The 14,843-nt window shown below is 46.0% G+C and overlaps 8 protein-coding genes across 8 annotated transcripts; 4 read left to right on the forward strand and 4 right to left on the reverse strand.

Moving 5' to 3' along the window:
- Nucleotides 1-22: 22 nt before the first annotated feature.
- On the forward strand, nt 23-1,088 carry V1508DRAFT_407960 (mitochondrial 54S ribosomal protein bL27m). Its single transcript, XM_066938947.1, has 3 exons — nt 23-296; nt 349-416; nt 471-1,088. Exons 1-3 carry the CDS (start codon nt 47-49, stop codon nt 783-785), a joined length of 633 nt encoding a protein of 210 aa, XP_066799128.1. The 5' UTR covers nt 23-46; the 3' UTR covers nt 786-1,088.
- On the reverse strand, nt 805-3,478 carry V1508DRAFT_407964 (uncharacterized protein). Its single transcript, XM_066938948.1, has 4 exons — nt 2,931-3,478; nt 1,496-2,876; nt 1,339-1,442; nt 805-1,286 (listed from the first exon to the last, which is right to left on the reverse strand). Exons 1-4 carry the CDS (start codon nt 3,354-3,356, stop codon nt 1,026-1,028), a joined length of 2,172 nt encoding a protein of 723 aa, XP_066799129.1. The 5' UTR covers nt 3,357-3,478; the 3' UTR covers nt 805-1,025.
- Nucleotides 3,479-3,619: 141 nt separating this feature from the next.
- On the forward strand, nt 3,620-4,859 carry V1508DRAFT_363152 (hTAFII28-like protein conserved region-domain-containing protein). Its single transcript, XM_066937257.1, has 2 exons — nt 3,620-4,347; nt 4,394-4,859. The coding sequence occupies exons 1-2, from the start codon at nt 3,671-3,673 to the stop codon at nt 4,758-4,760; spliced, it is 1,044 nt and encodes a 347-aa protein (XP_066799130.1). The 5' UTR covers nt 3,620-3,670; the 3' UTR covers nt 4,761-4,859.
- A 160-nt stretch (nt 4,860-5,019) lies between these two features.
- On the reverse strand, nt 5,020-5,860 carry V1508DRAFT_346791 (SEP domain-containing protein; the record flags this gene model as incomplete). Its single annotated transcript, XM_066936675.1, has 4 exons — nt 5,020-5,161; nt 5,217-5,409; nt 5,459-5,520; nt 5,580-5,860. The coding sequence occupies 4 exons, from the start codon at nt 5,858-5,860 to the stop codon at nt 5,020-5,022; spliced, it is 678 nt and encodes a 225-aa protein (XP_066799131.1).
- Nucleotides 5,861-6,649: 789 nt separating this feature from the next.
- V1508DRAFT_363160 (uncharacterized protein) lies at nt 6,650-7,307 on the forward strand. Its single transcript, XM_066937258.1, has 2 exons — nt 6,650-6,944; nt 7,002-7,307. Exons 1-2 carry the CDS (start codon nt 6,782-6,784, stop codon nt 7,184-7,186), a joined length of 348 nt encoding a protein of 115 aa, XP_066799132.1. The 5' UTR covers nt 6,650-6,781; the 3' UTR covers nt 7,187-7,307.
- On the reverse strand, nt 7,291-8,844 carry V1508DRAFT_378990 (SEN2 subunit of the tRNA splicing endonuclease-like protein). Its single transcript, XM_066937646.1, has 3 exons — nt 8,610-8,844; nt 7,877-8,533; nt 7,291-7,821 (listed from the first exon to the last, which is right to left on the reverse strand). The coding sequence occupies exons 2-3, from the start codon at nt 8,513-8,515 to the stop codon at nt 7,393-7,395; spliced, it is 1,068 nt and encodes a 355-aa protein (XP_066799133.1). The 5' UTR covers nt 8,516-8,533; nt 8,610-8,844; the 3' UTR covers nt 7,291-7,392.
- Nucleotides 8,845-9,084: 240 nt separating this feature from the next.
- V1508DRAFT_347222 (mitochondrial 54S ribosomal protein mL57) lies at nt 9,085-9,983 on the forward strand (the record flags this gene model as incomplete). Its single annotated transcript, XM_066936685.1, has 2 exons — nt 9,085-9,400; nt 9,454-9,983. 2 exons carry the CDS (start codon nt 9,085-9,087, stop codon nt 9,981-9,983), a joined length of 846 nt encoding a protein of 281 aa, XP_066799134.1.
- On the reverse strand, nt 9,923-13,353 carry V1508DRAFT_407983 (alkaline-phosphatase-like protein). Its single transcript, XM_066938949.1, has 10 exons — nt 13,010-13,353; nt 12,915-12,959; nt 12,574-12,868; nt 12,389-12,516; nt 12,198-12,330; nt 11,902-12,142; nt 11,645-11,850; nt 11,239-11,599; nt 10,824-11,189; nt 9,923-10,770 (listed from the first exon to the last, which is right to left on the reverse strand). The coding sequence occupies exons 1-10, from the start codon at nt 13,189-13,191 to the stop codon at nt 10,157-10,159; spliced, it is 2,571 nt and encodes an 856-aa protein (XP_066799135.1). The 5' UTR covers nt 13,192-13,353; the 3' UTR covers nt 9,923-10,156.
- Nucleotides 13,354-14,843: the final 1,490 nt, after the last annotated feature.

Consider the following 14,843-nt stretch of genomic DNA (forward strand, 5'->3'; position numbering starts at 1 on the left):
TATTTTTGCGGCAAACCATTTGAGCATCTGCAATTCTCCACCAACAATGTCGTTTGTAAGGAAACTGGTAGGACGATTAGCATTCGGAGGTGCATCTACAGTGTCACGGAATGTATCTATAATCGGCGGAACGCTAAGTCATAGCGTATCGAGAAGTGTGCGCAATCACCTTTCTTTGCAACTACAACCAGGCTCTCAACTGCAATTCGTGCGTTATGCTACTAAGAAGGCAGCGTCGTCGAGAACGAACGACTACAACTCGAAGGGCAAGCGATTGGGCTTGAAAAAAGCTGAAGGTATGCTATATTTGCTGTGTTGTTATCGAGCATGCTGACTGTGACCACTTAGGTTCCGAAGTGAAAACTGGACAGATTATTTTCCGCCAAAGAGGAACCAAGTGGTTCCCAGGTGAGAATGTATGCGGAAAACTTGTTGATTATGGAACTAGCAGGTACTGATTGCCTAAATAGGCCAGCATCGGACGAGACCACACGGTCTTTGCCTTGGAACCAGGATTCGTGCGCTACTACAGAGATCCATTCCATCCAGAACGGAAGCTCATAGGGGTCGCGTTGTACCCGGACATGAGGCTACCTACATCGCATTGGCAACCACGCCTTAGACGTTTCGGTCGTCTGCCAATTTCAGATCCAGTGGAAGCAGAGAAAGAGAGAACTCGCATTAGCAGGAAAGAGTACTATGGTTGGCACAAGAAAGACGAACGTATGGCAAAACGAATGGCGGACAGGAAAAAAGGAGCAACGCAACCAGAACAGTATGAGTAGTCGGGTAAGGCAGATATAGAGTTCATGATGTTATATTGTACATGGAGTTTTGCCAATCTCTCTGCAGATTACAATTATTTTCGTGTTGCGTACAAACATTCTCTTTTTTCATAGTTCTCGCACATTAGACCTTGGAAAGGCGACACATTATGACACGTTCCAATTAGTAGGAAATTGATACAAAAATCGTACATAAAGGAACGACTCAAAAATACAAATCCCAAAGTCCTACAATATTCCCTAATATTTTATCGCACCCTTGGTAGACCGCCGTTCAGCGTCTCGAGCCAATTTTTCCACTCGACCTACCATCTCACCCAGGCATTGTAGCTCCGCTTGGGATCCAATTGGACCAGGATGCATCTGTACACGTCGGTACAGGGCGGCGTGTACGTCATTGGCAAAATGCATGTAACGTTCTTCGCTCTGTATATGAGCATTCAATGTCATCACCCGTTCCGGAAGTTTGGACAGTGGCGTCGAGAGCTGAAGCAAAATGTTCTGAAAGGAAATTCAGTACGGCAAGGATATTAATACAGGGGACCTCACATACCTTAATAAGATTTCCTAGTTCTGAAACTCCTAGGCTATCAACGTGATCCATTTGCAGTTTATAATACAGTTTATCATGTTTAAGCGCAGTGACCCTTCGTGCATCTACAGTCTGTTAATAAGTCACTCAGGGAACGCCTACAATTAAACGAACGCACCTGGCATGGCACTAGGTCCGAGGATTTTGGCATTACCCTTTAGCTTTGCAACCTCTTTCTCTGCCTCCCCAAGTAACCTTTCGAGCTCTTCAATTACTTCCGTTGAGGATGCGCGCTCGTATAGTTTAGGATTATGGGAATGGCGTATGTTCGCATGTCCATGTACAGTCGATATGGTTTCCTTATGCGTAGAAGGTATTCGACGTATTCCAGATATTGCAGGCACCGATGGCTCAGCTGCACGCAACGAACTCATTGCGGGGCCAACGGACGATATACTCGGCCTTCGCTCACTGATGTCAAATGCCGCCAAATTAGATATTTGAGAATGCTTTTGACCACTTGTATCTCGATCCTTCCGAGATAATTCGCTTATTGACCCCCGTAGTTCAGCGATCTCAGCTTTCGCTTGCTCCAGGTCTTGCTCTAATCGCAGCGAATGACGCAGCGAATCGTTCAAGGACTCTAATAGTCGACTCTCCTCATGATTGCGCGCTCCTATCTCATGCCGCCTACTGCTTCTATCGTCGTCATAGCTTGCCGCGACAGATGTCGGAAGGGAATGTAACCGTCGAACTGACGATTCATCTATAATTTGACTTTGATTTGATCTGATTGGTTGAGGATGCATAACAACAGGTTGTTGTATATGATTTACCGGCCACCGAATTGTTGTATGATCATCTTCATACCGCAGTGCATCATTGCGACGCTCCCTTCTTGATTGATCTAATTCCGCTATTCCATGGAAACTTAATTCTTCTTGTTGGGATGTTGGAGAAGCAATCACATCTGCATCTTCCAATATCACACGCCGCGGACGGTGAGAATTGAGTGACGATTGCGCAACTGGCTGTGATGGTTGGGCAACATGTGACTCGAGGTCATTCAGTTGCTTAGGCGATGCTGGCTCAACGTACATACTATGCGACAGTGGCTGTTGAGCAGGCTGTTGAGCAGGCTGTCGAGGGTCCCCTCGCTGTAATTCTTCGATAATTTTACCTCTGTTGTCACACTCTTTTGATAGGCCGCGAAGCTGCCTTAGCAAGAAGATGTAGTCATCACGCGTCAGTTGATCCTCATCGCCAGTCGAGGATGAGATTGAGTGATCCTGTACTAAATAGGCGTTGTCTTTCTCCTGGTGTGAAATATTTTTCTCAGAGTCCGCCTCCGATCTGTGCGACACTGTGCCACTGGATGGAACGGACTTTTTGGCAACATCGCCATTTTCGAATACTGTAGGAGCCAGTTCACCAGCCCGAGCGATAACCTTCTCGTTCGGTCTATTAAGAAGCTCCGATGGTCTTCGTGCACTCCCTTCCGAGTAATGCCGAACATGCTCACGAGGACTGCCAGTATCACTGACAAGTGATGTGTCAGACTACCTTCGTCAGTCCCAGAACTATATGTAGTCACTGCATCGGCTTGAACTCACCTCGGTTACTTTCTTTGGCACGGGTCGATTCTTCAGTTCGTTCTTGCCATTACTGCTATAAATTAACGAATCACTCAACGGCGTAGAAATTCTAGACGGTGACACCAATAGGCTGCGCACGGATTCCGGGGATGGATGCTTTTGATTGAACTTGTCCAGCAACTTCGCAAGGTGCGTGATATGGTTCAACTGATGATTGTGCTCGACAGCATCTATGACATAGTCAGACGACGCGTCCTTTGGCAGTAGATTATACTCAGAGGGCCCAGTACCATCGTCTTCTGATAAAGTACTTAGAGTACTTAATTCCGTCGCATGCTTAAGTGATGGTGGACTATCTGACGCCCACCGGTAAACTGTCGACTGTGTGTTCTCCAAGACTGACGGAACTGAGAACATGTTATTGGCGTCCGACGGCGCGACCATTTCCTTAACTTGAGATTTAACCAGGGTATATACAACTACACATTCAAATTCAAAATGTATAAAGCGTAAACGCGCCCAGGGCGTCTAGCTCAATTGGGTTGCAGTTGCTCGGTAGATTTGGGGAGGGCGATGCTTTGTTTTGTTTACGCGTGTTGAGATGCTCCGCGGCGCCGGAATATGTAAGATTGAGGGGTTTGTGGAAAGCATCGAATAAACTTTATTGCTCAACGTTAAATGATGTAAATGTCGAATCTCCACTTGATAGCAGTTATTACAAAGATCATGATATTCGGCATATAGATCTGCTATAGAAGATGTCCGCTTCATCTCAGTCGCCGAAGAAGCGTTCTCGGAAAGCATCTGGTTCACCAGCAGCCAATACTCTAAATAAACCAGCTCCAGCTGCGTCACGACTGTCGTATCAACCTCATCCGTTGCGGCAAACTTCGTTCCCCAAAGATTTCTCTAGTGATGACAGACGAGATGATGATGAGTCAGCGGAGGGGTACTTTGGAAACTTCAGTGGAGCTGGACCAGAAAGAGGCCAGGAGGCCGACGAAGGGGCAGAAGATGACGATTTTGATGTTACACGACAAGCTATAAGGCGTGGCGGTAATGATGACGATGAAGAGGACGACGAAGACGATGGAGGACTGTTTAATTTTTCATCGGTGGCTCTAAAGACTGACAATAGCAAACGAAGCACGTCGGGTCCAAAACTGCCTCGGGACGCGGATGTCTACGATAAAGAAGGCGGATCGGGGAAGACTGCTGAAACTGCGAGTGGAAGTGATGATATGTTTGCTGAATTGTTTCCAGATGCCACGGATTTTGGTGTCGATATTGATGAAGCCGAATTTAGTAATATGGCTGCCGAATTACCAGATGATTTAAACGACATCGCGAATATTGTCTCAATCGAGCAAGGCGCCAATCAATTGCAGAAGAGGCGACGGATATTTGGTCCAGGAATGAGCCAAGAGCAGATCAAGTGAGGAACCCTGCAATATTATCTTCCCAAAACTGACCATGCATAGACTGCTCATATCTTCATTTACCGACGATCAAATGGAGCGTTACGAAACTTTTCGAAGAGCCAATATCAGCAGAGGCGGTGTTAAAAAGTTAGCAAATGCAGTTCTCAACCAATCTATTACAAACAACGTTGCAGTGGCCATCTCGGGATTTTCAAAGGTATTTATTGGAGAGGTTATTGAGCGTGCTTTGGACGTGCAGCGGCGTATCGATCCGCAAGATCCTTTGAATCCTTACACTCCTCCGACGCCATTGCTACCCGAGCACATACGAGAAGCTTGGAGGTTGTATAAGCAAGAGACCGCATTAGTACCCGCTGCTCATTGGCGTCGCGCAGGAGGACAAGGCGATGGCAGAATGTTTCGATGATTGATGTTATATGTAACTTAAACACTGTGGATTCCTTTTGGAGTTAATGGCTATTTATCTGCAAACTATATGGAATACGAAGCCTTCATCTCCCTTACTACATTTGTAGTTGGAATTTATGAATTTGATTCAGCAATTGGAGCGCAAAAAACATACATGGAGCTCGGATCTAGCAGATAAACTACATTTTACAACCTCAACTAACCATACAAGATAACAATCCAACCATATATGCATCAAACCTGGAATCAAGGAGCGGTTATGAACCAAGACGATGGCCAGCGCCATAGAAGCCGCCCTTTGCCGGATTCGGGGGAACGTAGTCTTCAGTCATGCGTCGCTCGACGCGGACATCCACATGCTGACCAGGGTTTACATTTAGAAGATGCAAGGGAGCGCGACTAAAGACCACATTAGCTTCACGCTGTACACATCGTTACACAAGTCAGCTCGTACCCACTATTGATAGCACGCAGGATTTCCTGGTTAGCTGGATCATCGTATCTCAACAGCGCGCCATTCTCGACACTGAATCCGTCACGCCAAAAGGTAAGTGTTCGAGTGACAGGCGATGCATCAGGCTGTGATCTGCTCGAGCTAGTATCCGGAACAATTCGCGATTCAACGGTCTCGCTTCCGAGAACATGCCCTATATCGACGTCAGTAGGTAATAGCGCACATGGTCGCAGACGACTTACCAGAGCCAGTGAATCTACTCTGAGTCGGCTGTGCACGAGCCGGAGGCTCCTCTTGGCCGCCGCTACATACTGTTAGATTCATTGATTCCATTGAAGAGTGCTTTTACCACCCTAAACTCACAGTTCAGCTCTCCGTAAAAGATCCCTAACAAGTCTGTGCCGGTCGCTATCGGGGTTCTGAACCGCCAATCCGGACTTCTCGCCACCAGTAAAGAGATCATCTGGCTGACGTCGTCTGGACGGACTTCCAAAACTCGACCCTTCGTCGTCTGAGCCCGGCTGTGCTGAAGGCGATCGCGATCCGAACGGAGAACGGCTGGCACCGCCGTCATTATTCAGATCGGCCAAAGTTCTCACGCGTCTGGAGGACGCACCAGGTCGCTTTGATCTATCTTCAGACATGTTGGATATTCCGCCACTGCAATAACAACCGAGATTAGCAAGAGTACTCAAAACTTAGGTGCGGTGAAGTGATTGTGTCGCGCGGTCATCTCGGCGCGAAACGTGAGAACACTACCGAAGTCCGGCGAAGGTTGAGTTTTACCCTCGCGCAAAAAAAACCACCACCAAAAATATCATACCCTAAAATATGACCGCCAATCGATGATGGAATGCCGCTGGCTGGAATGCTAGTGTCTTCTTCGTCCAAGTCTTTATCGAACTCTTCTGGTTCGTGGGATCCGGAAGAGTGGATGGAAGTGGAAGGATTGCCTGCGTCAGCGGCTGAAAAGAATGCGTCGACAGCGGCCTAATGCACCAATATCTATGATCAGAATCACGTCTTAAATTGTCAACAGGCCCGATCCCGTAAAACACATTGTAGTATGCAGCATAACAAACAACACTAGACAAAATCTACAATACTCTCTCAAATGACCCAAAGTTGCGCCAGAATGTGCCCTGGCAATTACCAATCGTATACTCAAATTGTACTTACATCCAAGTCCCAACCGACGCTCTCTAGAAAAGCGCCAGCCTCTTCAGGTGAAGCCTGAGTCAGTTCTATAAATTGTAGCTTCAAAGTTTCGTTTTCATCTGAGTCCGACATCTTGAATTTCGAGATAAAATAGCCCGATCAGTGTCCTTCACAATTTTGGACGATGTGGTTGAGAAATCGAATGTTGAAGACTGTCGATCGGATATCCCCACGCTAACAGATACATCACGTGACTTGTAGCCGCACGCTCTCATGATTTCGGACACGTAGCTTGCAAATTGAATCCGAAACGATTCTCTGAGATAATTGGTTCTAACATATTATCCCGACGCAATTGAACTTTTGGCTCGTTACAAGCTAGTGAGATCCCTTGGCAGAGTTGAGATATGAAGGTCCTTCTCTGGGCTGCAGTGTTTCTGCAGACACCTCTACTTGTACTTGCGCAATTTGATTTCAGCTTCGAGCACATGTTTGAGAGTGCTGCAGGTGGTGGCCGAGGGGATCAAACACAAGGCAGTCCAATGTGGTACGAACAAAATTATGAAAACGGTAAGTGCAATATGAATTCCAAATTTGTTTTCCTAGATCTAACATAATAATTGATAGTGCAATGTAACGATTACGTGTGCCAAGATACACTTGCCTGTGTGAAGAAGCCCGTCGATTGCCCTTGTGTTTTCCCAGACTCCGAAGAGAAATGCATGTTACCTGATAAAAAAAGTTATGTTTGCATATCAAAAGTCGGTAGGGGGTGTTCATTTGTTGAAAAGGCGTGGAAAGGATTGGTTTAGATGGCCATTGCCAATGGATAATTGATTTATGAACCAAAGGTACCTTGTAATTCAGGGCGTTTGTACGAATAGTGTAGAAAATATTTAGTTATTAAGCTTAATTGATAAGCGATATTTTTCCAAGAACCCAGTTACACATCCGGTGAAAGCAAACTCCCAACACCATACCATGCGCTATATTGTACAAAGGTATCGTAAGCCTTAACTCAGTCACGATTTCTGCTAGGAATCCAACGCCGTAAAACAAGTTCCCTCACTTTGTACTTCTTCAGTAATTCCTCCACAGTATGCCACTTATCAATGCAATCCGGAACTTCAACATAGCACAGCACCAATACCTTCTTGACACCTCCCACGACCCGATTAACGCCCGAACTCCATGACCAGTCCTTGCGAGTAAGTTGATTCTTAGATTCATCACTGTAAAGAGGAACGACGATTACACCAAATTCAGCGTGGGAGAAGGGCGGTCCTCGTCTATATAACAGATAATCCACTCCGAATTTTACTCCGTTGCGAATACACCAGCCATGAGATCTATAGTGATGATAGGCCACGTAATTGATTATAAAAGAATTATCAGGACTCCAGTCTGGCATCAGAAGTCCCAGTAAATAGGGAACCGCCACCAGATCCTGTAAGCTACAGTTAGACAGAGGCAGTGATTTCACAGACTACAAATGGACATACTCCTGTTCTATCGTCATAGATGTCGATAATATCCAGAGCATAAGCAAGGAAAAAAGCTTCCTGAAATGTCAATTGCAGTTTCTCCAGTCGTCGCACTTTGCCCTCAGAATCTCTCAATTGCGTGTCCTCAGGCCGCGAAAGTGCTTGCCTGCGAGACTCCTCGCTTGTCTCTACTTTCTCCATTGCAGTGTTGTTGGCGACGATACCTTGTTCAGCCAACGCTCGAGCATTCTTAAACTTCTTGCGAGCAGCCCTGCGACGCGCCGTTACTTCTTCCGGAGCAACACCTTCTACCTCGCCAGAAGCTTCCTGCAAACGTTTTGCCGTTCGCAGCTCCCAAGTAGGATCGCTCCGACTCTGTGTGCCTTTTCCAAAGAAGCCAGCTTTCCATAATCCTTCCATGTCGTCATACGAGTTCACAGCTATACTAGAAACGTACGAACTGACGGAGTCAGTATACAGTTCCAAATAGGCCGTAAACCTCCGCCGCCGTTTAAACCCCCATAAAAACGGGACAAAGACCAATTGATACACATAATACGCAACTGATAATGGATTATGCGGTACTAGAGGTGGCAGAGGAACTACCTCGACAGGAAGAGGGTTCGTGTATATTGCATTCAAATTGCGCTTCTTCATGCCGAAAGTTAACAACACCTTTACGGTAATGTTAGCCACTGTTTTGAATCGAAATATCAGTCCAATAACTGAATGGTCATAGTCTCTCAGATACCGTTGTAGTCTATTGAGAAATCGTATCCTCCATCTCATTACGAGTCAAGATACAAGAGAAATCATCTTCGAGGAACAAAAACCACCATTGCAAACACTCCGCAGTTGACATAAAAGACAACAAATCAAATCAAATCAAATCAACTAACCTATATGGCGGTGACCAAATCCATGGAATATTGACTCACAGATAGTATTTGTTAACTCCTTAAGTCGCACTCAATATTCTGGCCTGTAGTGCCAAACTTATAAAAAGGGGTTGCTCTGCAAAAACTTTTTTACACTCTAACCCTTTCCCTGTGGTTGGTGCATCGCGAAGGTACCCGGCCTTTGCGGGTCCCGAAAATTGAGCCTCGCCGAAATATTCAAAATTTTAGTATGCAGAGACGGCTAAACTCAGCTGTTAACAATTGGACGGTAAGTCACTCATAAATGGATATCTAATCTGCATAAGTGCTAATGGTTTGAAGCCGACCATGAACTCGCTGCGGTCAGTACTCCGGCCACTCTGCTCTGCGCGAACAGCAGTCATCTTTCGTCCGGAAGCGCGGCGGACGATATTATATCTCGACGGTTTAAACGACGAGGCCAAAGTTACCGAGACTCCTGTCGACGTTGATGTTAAAAAGCGCGAAGAAGAGAAGCTTGTGCGGATTACGATGGCGTGGGATAAATTGACAAAGGCCGACTCAGAATCATTCAAGTTACCCCCTGGTTTACTCTTACAAGTGTTTACGCATAAAAGTTTTCGTCATGGGTCGCATCCCTATAATGAGCGGTTAGCTCTTTATGGTACGTTTGCAGGACGTGGAATGGCGCTGGATTGATATTGACATGACCTGCAGGACGGAAGCTGTTCACATTCCACACATCCCTTGTCCTTGCCAACACTCCATCAGATAAGGCGACAGCAGTCGGTGGCCGGGACCTCGACGCTCTTTTTTCAGATGCGGCGCAGAAATTGTTAAAAAGTCGGGAACCATTGTACGAAGTCGGCAAGATGGCGAATCTGATAGAAGCTATCCGATGGGAACCTGCGCGTCATTTTGTCTCCTTGCAAAACGTTGATCCGCGGCGTAGCGGACTTTTAGAAGTCACTGCCCAGACAGTGTGGGCGTCCATTGGGGCTATTGCGTTGTATTACGGCGGTGACCGGGCTGAGAAGTTTGTGAAGAAAGTGATTCTCGGCGGACCTTATGGTGCGCTACACTACGACAGGGTCAAGGCGCTCGAGGATAAAATCAAGAATCGGATTGCGTTCATCAAAAACGCTGGTGGCGAAAGAATATTCAATCCTCCTAACGTTGTTAGGAAGCCTGATATTGATACTATTCTAAGTAAGCACAATAAGGAGAGTAAAAAGTTGGAGGAATAAGGACAGGTATAGGAAGAGTAACGGACATTCTCCGTGTTGTACATATGTGTGTATAGTTAGAGTAAATATATGGCGTTTGTAGTTATTTGAAGCTTGTTTCATCGTAACTGAACTTAGTTTGATTACAAGCAAGACGAAATGCTCCGCCCTACTATTCTAGCTCCTGCAAATTCTCAAAGTAGATCTGAAACCACCACTATAAACAAGCCAATGATCGTATCAACCGCACCTTGTTGCAGTAAGAACCACCCGACGGTATACAGTAGTTTCGGCGAAAATACAGTCCAAATGAACAAATGCGATCGAAGCACCATGCAGGCACCCATAACCGCCAGCAAAGACACGGCATGGAAGGCGTGTATCAGAGATAGGAAATCAACTATAAATATATCTTCCACAGAACGCGTCGATTTAGACGAGGTTTTCCAGATTGAGAGCTGGAGAGTACCTGAGAGCGTGAAGAATATGGGCCCTGCGAAGTTGCTGACAAACGCCAGAATGCCTACTGGAATCACACTATATCCTGAAACGCCGTTGTACGCGTTCGAAAGATCGACGGTTGCCAAAGAATTAGAGTTGCCCGCTGCAAAAAAAGATACCCGTTGCCATATCAAGGTCGAGAGAACAACTGCGAGCGGAGTTGTGACCCGATAGTCGGCAGCCAATCTCCACGATAACGAACGAATCGCCTCATAGAGCAGGAAGATTGGAATATTGACCGAGCTAGTTTGCACAACTAGAAAAAGCACAGCGATATGAAAAGCTCCCCGGATGAACTTGAATTGATCTAATTCAGTTAGCTACGCTTCTGTCAATGAAATTGTGTATACGGTTACTTACCTCGCTTCGTGCTCCACACAGTAGACAAAGTATGGAACACCATACATATAACAATCGATAAAAAGGAAGTCTTGGCGCGATTTAGTAATTGGTCAGCTCCCGTGGATGTAGGCGTAATGGCAGCCAAAACTGGGGGGACTTTTTCGCCCGCCTCCAACGCCATTGACATCTTAAACGAAAAGAGGCTAATGACTGGTGTAAATGAGCACACAAAAGCGATTAAAGGAGATACGTCGGCAAATACATAGAAATGCAGATTCTTGAATATAATTAGATGCTCGAGAAGGATAAGAACCCACAGCAATCCTGCCGCGATATCTGATGATAGAAATTGTGCGATATCGTACGAACCCGCATATTTTTGACCTTTATATCCAAGTTAGTCTCATAACGTTTCGAAGTTGAGAGTTGTTACCTGTGTGATGGTAATGGCGGAGTATACTCAACACACCAAGAAGTGATATCAGAATGAGGCCCGCTGTTGTCGACTTCACTCGCGCACTCAATATAAATTGTGTCATAAGCCACGCCGAGGCAGACCAGTACCAAAAGTAATGCTCCTCCTCTACGAGACTGCTTCCGAAAATCGAGATTGCGTAGATTGTGGTTCCCACAGCGAACACAGCTTTCGTGACAAAATCTGCAGACGTAGAAAACAATGCACGTCGAAATGCGAGTGATGAGAGCCAAAATACTAGGCATAGGCCAATGACCATACTTGATATATCGTAATTGCTGGATGTTCGAGACAGGACATTTTGGCTCAGTCGCAAAAACTATTCTAGGTTAGTCATTACACAAGTGAAAGGAGCATTACATACGGCATATAAAGTCTCAACCGGATCGTCGGTCTCGTCAAAATATGGTTGTCCAATCTGGTCCCACAGCCCTCTGATCTTGTCGATGTCGTTCCCGGCAAGGAGCCCCTGAGCATCGGTAACTGGCATAGCCATAGAAGTGAACGTCTCCTTCAAAATGCGGCACATCTGCTCGGCATTCTGGCGCAGGAGTTTTATTTGATCAGATCCTAAAATCATGTTAGTTCGTTACTCACCATTTGCAATTATACTTGGCTCACTTGACCAAAACCTGAGCAACTCAGGTACGAAAACGCCGATATTGTTCATCGGAAATGGGTTACCGACTAATCCGGAGATCGACGGGACAATATCAACCTGCTCTATCACGTTATAATACTCGTAATTATCAGTCGCATTTAGCGGAGCTCGTAGTCCTGATCCAAGTTTAGAAAACAATGGCGATGCGAAAAGTAAAGCTGCTGCCGTTTCACCCGCAGAGGACCCTCCATGATTGCCAATCTGCCAACCTGTCAGTACATATGCTATGCGGGTATTATTTGTACATAACAGGCACCTCGTTCATGCCGTGGTCTCCGCAGAGAACCAACAATGTCGACTTTCCATCGGTCTCTTGCGCCTTCTCAGCGTATTCATACAACATTTCCACTATCTGGTCCATTTCTTTTAGCTTATCTGGCATAAATGGACTACGACGCACAGTTAGTTATCTCAGCTCCCACTGTATTGATGACGATGATGACACACCTATACGGACCGCCTTTATGGCCTATATGATCAACTCCCAAGTAATGCAAGATCATGACATCCCAATCGCTTGTTTCTAATTCCGTGTCAAGATGACGTGTCACATTGTTATCCACTTCGGTAAAATCCTGGCCACATTATCAGCCGCTAGTCCGGCAATCCAGTGGACACGAGATGTCACTAACCGACACAAAAAAACTCGAGGTCCCGTCATACCGATCAAATATTGCCGGAAACAACTTCAGCCACGTGTCATCGCCAAACATGACCAACTTCCCCGGGACATGTCGCCGCTTGAACTCAATTAACCAGCTATCCTGTCCTACGAGTGAGGACGAACTGTCGGACTCGGCAATGTTCAGGACTGCGTCGAGGAAGTTCGAGACAGAGCCCGTTGTAACGCCCTTGATTCGCGGGAGAGTAACTGTAGGCGGAGCTGCACGAGCTGTAAACGGAAGCGCATTTCCGGAGGATATTAAGCTGGCACGGGTGAGTAAAGGTTCTGTAAAAGCATATGTTAACAAACCTTTGGGTGAACCTCATGGACGACTCATTAGAGAACACAAAGTCACTGAACTGTGTTAGTCTCCCACTTCCTCCTGATAAATCTAGGAAACAAACCTTCTGAGTGCGTCAACGACCATAAATATTACTTTGTCGAACACAGCAGGCGGAGTGTCTGATTCAATTGGTGCGTATCCATGGAATACCGGTTTGTAAGGGAAGAATCCTCGGGCGAAGAACAGCAGCCCGACACTTTCCAATGGAAGTAGGAACGCTATTATCAGAGCATGTGGTATCATTGAATTGATAATCTAGATAGTGCCAACCGTCATCTAATGCTGGCATTTATGATGAGTAGGGATAAGAATCTTCTCCGATCTCTGACTTCAGATTATTGTAGAGCGATTCAATTCTCAGGGGTAAAAGGTGATGGCCTCGAAGCCGCTCATCGGTTTCGAGCCACCAAGGCAAAGAGTGGGCGACTGGTCCGTAGTAATATTGCTACACTTTACACAAAGTTTGCATTTAATTGGGTTAGCACCATCTACGTCTGACAGAGTAAAAGACAAATAATAACAGAGCTCATTGTTTCTGAAGGTTTAATTAAGGAGTGGTTCGCGATCTGAATCGCATATCTATCCCAGTTCAAGAAGGTCGTGCAATGGAACTAATTATGGTACAAGCAGACAAGCCAAGCTACCCCAGCCATTGCTTTCCAGCTGATGGCTGTTCCATTTAAGCTCGCTCGTGTTCGCATGAATATGTTCGTGGTGTGATGTATGTCATTAAAACGGTACAAAACCCACAATATAGATACGTGCGGCTCAGTCCTGTGCATGGTCAAACTCCTGGCCGAGAGTTGGTATCATCAGAAAGACACCAAGCTAGACAGGTTCTCGTGACAGATGACGAAAGTAGGCTGGGCTTTTGTTCAGTCTACTGCAGTACACCAGTCTACCCGACCATTCATTCGTAAGATAATAAAATTAGTGTAAACCATTATAATTTAGACCTATATAACCTAGAATTACACTACCATAATTCTGATGCAACGACCTTTAAGCAACCAAAATAAGACTCCAAATGATATATATACAAGCACCAGGCCACATCTCCATCTGCCATTATCCCACCCAGCAGGACAAATCTTCCGCCTATATATTAAGTGACCCAAAATTCCCAGACCCAATTCCCATCGTGGTAAGCATGACCAATCATAAAATACAAAATCTTGTCGGCGTGAGGTTTAATTGTGTGATAGTGACATACAATCACACATGCAACTGTCTGCTTATGGGCAGTGAGAATGAGCAGTATAGCCAAAGTTAACCCTCGGAGATCTGTGGTTATATTAGCAACCACTTCCAAACGATCAACGTAGAGGACACATACGGCTCGTGGTTCAGGCTTGATCGTAGTGGTAGTGCGAAAGGTAAAGTCATTCCCATGGCGATGTAAGAAAACATGACAAAGCTCATCTTGTTCGAGGATCGCATAGCAGGAGCAGCTCTATGGGAGAACGACCTAGAAGCCAAAGAAACGATGGGAGACATTGCGAGTACAGAACTTGGTGCAAGCAGTGCAGGTAATACTAAGAAACTTTCGGAATATGCTCTCAAGGTCGAGGAAGGTGGAGTGATGCTATACAGGAGTGTCAATAGATGGAGCAGACCACGAACTTATAGCAGCGTGGAATTATTCTTAGCCGGGGGGACCCTGCGCAACTATTTGGGGATTCCTCGGTCAAAGTTGGGCACCAAGGTGAGTTACCCTGCCTCTGGCCAGTTCATTGGTCATTCTTGTGTAAGAACCTGCCAATCAACGTCCAGATAATGTTGCTTACAGGAAAGTTAGCTGACGCTGCCAGCCAATCAGCGTCGTCGTAATTGTAAGCTGCACCGCCAGCTTGCACGATATGCAACGACCAGTGCCACAAGCACCGCCGCAAGTC

Source organism: Lipomyces doorenjongii (genome assembly GCF_038497915.1).
Source record: "Lipomyces doorenjongii strain NRRL Y-27504 unplaced genomic scaffold V1508scaffold_1, whole genome shotgun sequence".
In the NCBI taxonomy this organism is placed as follows: Eukaryota; Fungi; Ascomycota; class Lipomycetes; order Lipomycetales; family Lipomycetaceae; genus Lipomyces; species Lipomyces doorenjongii.